Genomic DNA, 8005 nt, shown 5'->3' on the forward strand with positions numbered 1-8005 from the left:
GAGGGCATAGTTTCAGAGTGAGAGGGGAAAGATATAAAAAGGACCTAAGGGGCAAAGTTTTCACACAAAGGGTGGTGCATGAAGAAGGCATTTGGTAGCTTTCCTTTTACTGGTCTGAATATTGAGTGCTGGAGTTAGGAGGTCACATTACAGCTGTACAGGTCATTGGTTAGACCACTTTTGGAATACAAGGGAACCTCGATTATCCGAATGAGATGGGTGGGCATTATTTTGTTTGGATTATTCGGTTAATTGATTTTCTCTGGGGCTTGGAGTTTTCTGTGAAGTCTGCTCCCTGTTCAGGAGACTAAGCAAAAGCACACTGTGCAGGAGACCCCGCCCCCTACCCACTCCCACTGCCTGCCCACCGCAAACCCATCTGCTCCCACCCTGCCTGCCCCAACCTCGTCTGCTCCCATCTGCCAGCTCCCCAATGCCATCCAAAACCGCCCCTCGCCCGCCCCCAACCCCACAGCGCTAACCCCACACCCCCGTCCATTCCCACCCACTGTCCGACCTCTGCCATGTCTCCATACCCTGACGCTTCCCCAGGGCAGCTGGACTGTATACCAACAGTAAGACCACACACACACCTATTTGACAGGTTCCATCTTTTCCCTATACAGGACAATGTTGGAGAAATTATCTGGGGAAGGGGGGGGTTCAGGATACACCCCCATGTAGAACTCCAGGGAAAGTGTGGGGTGAGAGAGAGGGTGGGAGGTCAGTCATTTGAAGACAGTGCCTGGACTGTCTTGGCAGCATTTCAGTGAGCCAAGTTAATTTTCAATCATTGTACCTGTAAACAAAAGATGCGATCAAGCTTGAAACACCTCCTTGAAGTAATGCTTATATCGGGATCTTGAGATCCCCTTCAGATAATTGGATAATCGATATTCGGATAATCAAGGTTCCTCTGTTTTGTGTGCAACTCTGGTTGATCAAAGAAGTTTGAAATTTGAACTTATCACTCAAATGTTAAGCCATTTGATATTTGAGAATTAATGTCCTTCAATATTGTCTTTCCGTAGTTTTTGGACATCTATGTGATTTCTCCAGAGATTTACTCACTCACTCACTAGTTGGTAACCTGTAAAATATTTTCATAATGTGATCATTTTCCTTCTTCAAATCTAAACAAATGGATTTTGTCATTGTCAAAAAGATACACTCTTTCAAACATAAAAGTGTCTTCTCTAATCAGCACTTGCATTTCTCCTCCGTATTTGTATAATTGTTGAACACATTTTGACAGATTCTCCTGTAGGAGAAGGGAACTGGGAAATGGGTTCTATTCCAGGTCGTGAACTAAAGTGTTTTTTTTCATTTGTGGGATGTGGGTGTTGCTGGCTGACCAGCATTTATTGCCCATCCTGGTTGCCCTTGAGAAGTTGGTGGTGAGCTGCCTTCTTGAACCACTGCAGTCCACCTGCTGTGGGTTGACCCACAATGCCACTGGGGAGGGAATTCCAGTACTGAAACCAAGGCTGACAATGATATGCTCCTGGTTGGGGACTTTATTAAGTAAGAAAGAGATCTGCAACCAATTACGCTGCAAAGACAAAGAGAGGTGGACTGCCTCCAGAGTAGTAAGATGAAAAGATGGCTATAAAAGGGTTCCATAAGTGTTCCCTATTCTAAAACTGTCAAATTATTGCTTGCAATAAAACAGCCAATCATTGCTGTCTTCTTGGTAAAATCCTTCCTGCCTTTTTCAAACTAGATATTTGAGAGAACATTGCCATGCATCCTTTATATTGGAGACATAAGGCATCATGGTGTATAGGAGATTACTGATCTTTTCTATGATTTAACCATGTTCTACTACCAGATTGCCCTTTCCTGCCACCTTCATTGGCCCTTCTATTCATTCTTCATTGTGTACTGCTCTGATTATGGCAGGAAACCCACCACCTGCCACCATCTATCACAAGGTCATTTGTCTTTCTTGAATCAGATTTGGTACGTTCCTGTCCTCACTTTTACCGAAAGATCAGGGTTCCTAAAGCTCTGCCAAAATTCCAAACATCTGAAAGTCAGGCTCATGGGTCTTTCCAGGTCCTGGAGAGGTTCAATTTTGAATGGATGCCTTTTCCCCAAGTCGTGGTTTCAAGGCCCAGAAATCTGAAGTGCTTTCTTATTTATCATGCCTCAAGCCATGCATTGATCCTCATGTCTTTCTATTTCTACTATTGCTAATAGGTTGTTTTGTAAATAATTGAGACATTAATTTCAGTTCTTATGTTTTAACTACCATCCTAATCTCCTGAAGATTTGACCATGGGTCACAATACCTGCTCTCTCTATGTCATTGATACAGTGTTTTATTCTAACATCTGCTTCAACCATTTAACCTTGCAGAATATTCAGTGTCATTTCCGTGATATCTTTTAATCCAGCAGCAGAGAGGGACACAACATGTGGGATCCAAAACAGAGTTTATCAAAGCGCATGTCTCTTCCCTTAACTCTGGAATATTCTAGAACAATTATGTGTCTGTCCCTCATTAATCCCTCTTGTGCAATCTTTATTGTAATAATCTGGAGTGTAGTTTCTTAAGGTGTTGACACTTTCATCACTGTCCAAATCTTGTACACATCACCCTAAAGACTTGTGAAGTATCCTGATGTTCCTCCATGTTGCAAGTTGCAAAGAACTGGCCTCAGCTGCCCTTGCACATTTTAACTTATCTGTTTTAGAACCTAATTAATGCATTTACTAGACTATTAATTTTAATTGATGTCCTTTTAACTTTGATGCATTTGAAGGAGAGTTCTGGTGCAGTTTGATGAGCAGATGTTATAGCACTGCCAACGCTGCACATCCCCTCAGCTTCTAGCAGTCAACATTTCGCTCTCACTACTGAGCAATAGTGTCATATCTGGGATAGGAAGTAAATGTTCACTGTCCTCCTTCCCTGTTCCACCTTCCAATAAGGCTTCCAAACAAATGAGAGCAAGGAACCACTTAGTTCCATTTAATTTTAAATTCACATGTAACAGAATTATTTGATGCTGGCATTCTTGCTAGAGACAGCATATTGATGAAGAAAAATGTTAAAATAATTGGAAGTCATAAGGTGCAACTGTTGTAATTTAAGCTATGAGGACGTTAAAATTCTCTGTGGCATATGTGTAAGTATCAGTTAAGCTGAAACGGAGTTTAAAATGTAAACAGCTTGTGAATACAGCAAATAATAGACAGCAAAGACAATCCATTTAAGAAGTATATTTTAGAAACATAACAAATAGACATTGGAAAATTGCAAGCAAAATAAATAATAGCATATGTCACTCTTCAAACAGTGTTCCCTGGTTGGGGAGACAATACAAATACAATTAAACAGAAGTAATATTGAACAATATGTTTTCAAAAGTTAACAATCATTTCATTATGCATTCCATTGCAAAGATGCAGGGTTACTGTGCATTGTATCATGAAAGAAAATCAGCATGACTCTCAATGGAATTACCTTAAAGGAATACAGTCTTCATACAATCTCTTTCTGAAAAACGTTAACATTCTCTCACACACAGTAAAGATTTTTCAATGTAAGAAAATATGATAAAAAATCATTTTGTTGGAAATTGATGCTTTGGCTAAAATTCTGTTTTATGTGAAACAGGATTATAATGTAATACAGGATACAAATCAGTAATGTAATTGTTTTAATAAACTGATACTTTATAAATGCTTTTATCCAATATGGAAATAATTCCTCATGAATCAGTAATTTCAGGAGTTTTACTGCCATTTTCAGTTTTTAGATTTTTAATTGGAATAGCATTTGCCCTACTTCAGAAAGGCTGCAGTTCTTTTGTCTTGTAAGATCAGAATTTAATAATTTGGCTGCAGTCCCAGGAAGTTGCCTGAGCACACTTCCTGCATGTGTTCACCCAGTTTGTTTAGTTACCTTACTGACGTACCCAAGTCTGCCATTGCAGGTAGACTGATGTCCCAACACTGATCTTCAGTTAAACCAGTGAGATTATTAGATGTGGAAGTGAGATTCAACACTTAATCAGTGAGAACATACAAATTGTCTATTGTCCTTTCAGAAACTGGCACAGCCCATCAACATACCTGTCTCTGCCATTAATAAGAACAAATGAGTAAATTAGCCATATGTAAAAGCAGTACCACCAGTAAAGTGTGAACCCTGATTTGATTGGAATCAGTTCAATAAACCTAAATAGTGTGGTTGAACCTTTCTGGTATTTGCGAACTTGCTGATGGCATTCAAACCTACATATCACATAGAAAAGTGAACTTTAAGAAAAACACATTTTGAAAAATTTCTTGCTCTGTTGGCGTTTACATCATCATCCACAGCCACCAAGTATTAGGGTCATTTTCATCCCTTCCTTTCCTTTTGAGAAAGCTTTTCCACAAGATTCTTCACTTGACCATTCTCTGGATCTGAGCAAATCCAATGGTTATTCACTTTGAATCTAAAAAGAAGACAAGTCGATTTCCAATGTTAAACATGCATAATACAGGCTCTTAATAATAATGTGTAATGCCAGGTTCCAGAGATGTCACCACTGATTGAATACTTACATCACAGCTTTAATTTTGCAGCGCCCATCGTTTTCCTGCAAGGCATATTCCTTGATTCTCTTGAGTTGAGGGATTCTTTGCGAGTATTTCCGGCAGCAGTTCTTCCATATTTGACTAGGTGCTGGAAATCAAGAAACAAAAGAGTATTATGAATTGATTTAATAAAAGAAAAAGACTCTGAGGTCACACAGTCATAGAGATGTACAGCAAAAAAAAACATTTGATCCAAGCCGACTAGATATCCTAAATCAATCTAGTCCCATTTACCAGCATTTGGCCCATATCCCTCTAAATCCTCTCCTTAATACTCATTCAGATGCCTTTTAAATATTGTAAAATTGCACCAGACTCCACCACTTCCTCTGATAGCTCATTCCATACATGCACCACCTTCTATATGAAAAAGTTGCCACATAGGTCCCTTTTAAATCTTTCCCCTCTCACCTTAAATCCTATGCCCTCTAGTACTGCACTCCCCCATCCTGGGAAAAGACCATTAATCAAATTGAAGCCAGACTAATGGATTGATATTGTTGAATCTGAGAGTTTAGAACATAGAACATTACAGCACAGTATACGTCCTTCGGCCTTCGATGTTTCGCTGACCTGTGAAACCAATCTGAAGCCCATTTAACCTACACTACTCCGTTCTCGTCCATATGCCTATCCAGTCACCATTTAAATGCCCTTAAAGTTGAGGAGTCTACTACTGTTGCAGGCAGGACGTTCCACATCCCTATTACTCTCTGAGTAAAGAAACTACCTCTGACATCTGTCCTATATCTATCACCCCTCAGTTCAAAGCTATGTCCCCTCGTGCTAGCCATCACCATCTTAGGAAAAAGGCTCTCACTGTCCATCCTATCTAACCCTCTGATTATTTTATAGGTTTGACCCTGTACATGTTGAATGAAATGTAGAAATGATTTCCCTGTGCTTAGTTGTTGGGCATTGAGGTTGCTGGCTGAGCCACAATTTATTCCACATTTAGCCACACCTTGTGGCTTGCTAAGCTATTTCAGACCGCAGTGAAGATTCCACCAAATTGCTATGGATCTGAAGTCACTGTAGGATCAAGTTAAGATAGCAGATTTTCAGCAATATATTTTCTTTGATGTAAAGGATATTATTGAAGCAGATAAACTTTATGACGGTCAACAGAATCAATATTAGCCTAGCTTTTAATTTGAGATATTTATTGAATTTAGATCTCACCATCTATCATGGTGGAATTTGAACCTATATTCCCAAAAGATTAAAACTTGAGATTTTGGAATAACATCCTAATAATGTTACTGCTACACCACTATCTCCCTCATTTTGTGAGTTTAAAACTTATTATTATGTTAATGAGCACGTGTAAAACATGTCTGCTTGTCTTTTTGCTAGAGGCAACAATTAAAGGTAAATGTACACTGACTATCCTTGGAATAAATGTGTAATTTCTTCTGAAACAATAAAGGTGCATGACATAATATACTGAACAATAAAAAACAGATTAGGATCTATAATTAATTATATTTTTCATCATTAATTACAAAACCTTGACTTGGTTTCTACTCAGTTTTAAAGAGCAGTTTTTAAACTCAGTAAAGGACTGATTGAAGAATCGGATGAGCTTTGCTCTCTACATTTCCTAGTGATTTAACATGGCATTTCAAGGCTGCTCGTGATCCTAAGGAGCCTCTTGCAATGATCATTGACAATCTCTCATTACTGCACTCACCACAGTGTTGAAATATACTTTGTTTAAATTGGTCATGCTCAACTTGAAGGGAAAACCTACTGGAACCATATTGGCCAGTAGCAGGTTACCGAGACGTTAAACAGTCTACCAGTGGAGAAGGTCCAATGAATCGTCCACATTATTTTAATAGATAATACAGATAGTGTGATTCTTGTGGGTTTTGCTAATCTACAATCACTCTACTTCACTGCACACAGTAAAATGGATTAACCACGCTAACTACCCAGCCATGAAATTGAGGATAAAACAAATTAAATTAAAACTAAGATATGTATATATTATAAAGCATTATTTCTTCCCAGCAACTTTTCATAGTTGTCAATCAAATGAATCCCTTAAAAGATGAAACCATTGAAGAACACAACAAAGGACTGACAAATATTTTGTAGTTGTTGAAAATCTGTCTAGTTATTTCACTCAGAACTTACTTATACTTGCTACAATCTACAATGCAGTCCATTAGATGGCATCTTAATAGCTTTGAAATTTGGTTAGTTAGCGACAGATATTTTCACAAGTTTCCATAGTATCCACAAGTTGGTCTATTTTAAGATTAGTTTAACTGGCAAGATTTCATATGACAAATTAATAGAGATGTAATGCCTCTCACCTGCTAATGCAACAAAGGAAATGATACCGAGGCACATCAGCACCACAAGAACTTGCTTCATTTTCTCGAAACTGGTTTCTTCACTCGCTGGCTAGTTTGAAAATTCTAAAACTTCTTTGAAATGCAGCTTGTATATATCCTCTCAGATGGTCAGCTTCCTGTCTAAATTCCATGAGGGGAGGTGATGCTGTGGAGGTGGGTTTACCCATGCCCCTGTGGAAACTCTGATCAGGCGATCAGATTTGTACACCAGCTCATGTCCCTATATTTAGCTGTTTCCTTTACATTTCTCTTCACTAGAAACAACTTTTCACAGAAGGCATTGTCTTTGTGGCAACCACTGAATAATCTTTAGTTCGTCCAAATCCCTGGTGGCTTTATTTGGTTGACACCTTTAATTAGTTCTCTGTTTCATCAGTCTCGGAAAAGTTGATTTTTACTTTCTTCAGCTCATTACTTAATTTTCTGCATCTTTGCACATCAGTATATCTCATTAACATATCTCTACTCCTCATCTAAACCACAGATCTGCCTTCTAAGGACTACACAGAACAAACAACAAAGCTTCCATACTCATTGCAAAAGTCTGACCACTTTGTTCACAAAATATACTTGACTCTTTGTATGAGGGTCAGCTCAAGTTCAGTAGTTAGATCCTCACTGTCTTTTGTGTTATGCTGTGAAAACTTTATAATCCTCTGGTACCTGTAAAGTTAGCAAACAACTTATGCTGAAGCTGACTCGAGCTCACCTGGACTAAAGTTTTATATCAAAGATGTATAAAGACCTGTTCCATTAGAAATCAAAGTTGAAACCCAGTGCAAGGTTGAAAGTCTGATCTAATTGACTTAATTGAAAGTTGCAACCAAATGCAGATAGATACTGCTGTGAAATTCAGAAGGCTGTAGCCAAGAATCAATGCAATTCAATACATAGTCCAGTTCAGAAACTAAATAATTTTGAGGTTCCATTTTTTTCTGATATTTTTCCAATTCCATTTTAAAAATGTCAATCTGTCTTCAGCTCACTTGCACACAGTATATCCCACATTCTAATTTTGCCTTCCAAAAGTTTTGCCTGCTGTCGTC

General features: G+C 38.5%; 1 protein-coding gene across 1 annotated transcript; it reads right to left on the minus strand.

Annotated features, from left to right (window-relative positions):
• Positions 1–3213: 3213 nt before the first annotated feature.
• LOC122556279 (C-C motif chemokine 20-like) lies at positions 3214–7349 on the minus strand. The gene is made up of 3 exons (XM_043702905.1): positions 6918–7349; positions 4561–4681; positions 3214–4451 (listed from the first exon to the last, which is right to left on the minus strand). The coding sequence occupies exons 1-3, from the start codon at positions 6976–6978 to the stop codon at positions 4355–4357; spliced, it is 279 nt and encodes a 92-aa protein (XP_043558840.1). The 5' UTR covers positions 6979–7349; the 3' UTR covers positions 3214–4354.
• Between the last annotated feature and the right edge of the window lie 656 nt (positions 7350–8005).

The sequence above is a fragment of the Chiloscyllium plagiosum genome, chromosome 13 (assembly GCF_004010195.1).
Source record: "Chiloscyllium plagiosum isolate BGI_BamShark_2017 chromosome 13, ASM401019v2, whole genome shotgun sequence".
In the NCBI taxonomy this organism is placed as follows: domain Eukaryota; kingdom Metazoa; phylum Chordata; class Chondrichthyes; order Orectolobiformes; family Hemiscylliidae; genus Chiloscyllium; species Chiloscyllium plagiosum.

What these genes read in the sequence shown, in the direction of transcription:
- LOC122556279 (XM_043702905.1), bottom strand. Translation starts at nt 6,978, where the DNA reads ATGAAGCAAGTTCTTGTGGTGCTGATGTGCCTCGGTATCATTTCCTTT. An exon ending in TTCCTTTGTTGCATTAGCAG is followed by an intron (nt 4,682 to 6,917) that starts GTGAGAGGCATT and finishes CTTGATTTCCAG; the next exon opens with CACCTAGTCAAATATGGAAG. An exon ending in TGCAAAATTAAAGCTGTGAT is followed by an intron (nt 4,452 to 4,560) that starts GTAAGTATTCAA and finishes TCTTCTTTTTAG; the next exon opens with ATTCAAAGTGAATAACCATT.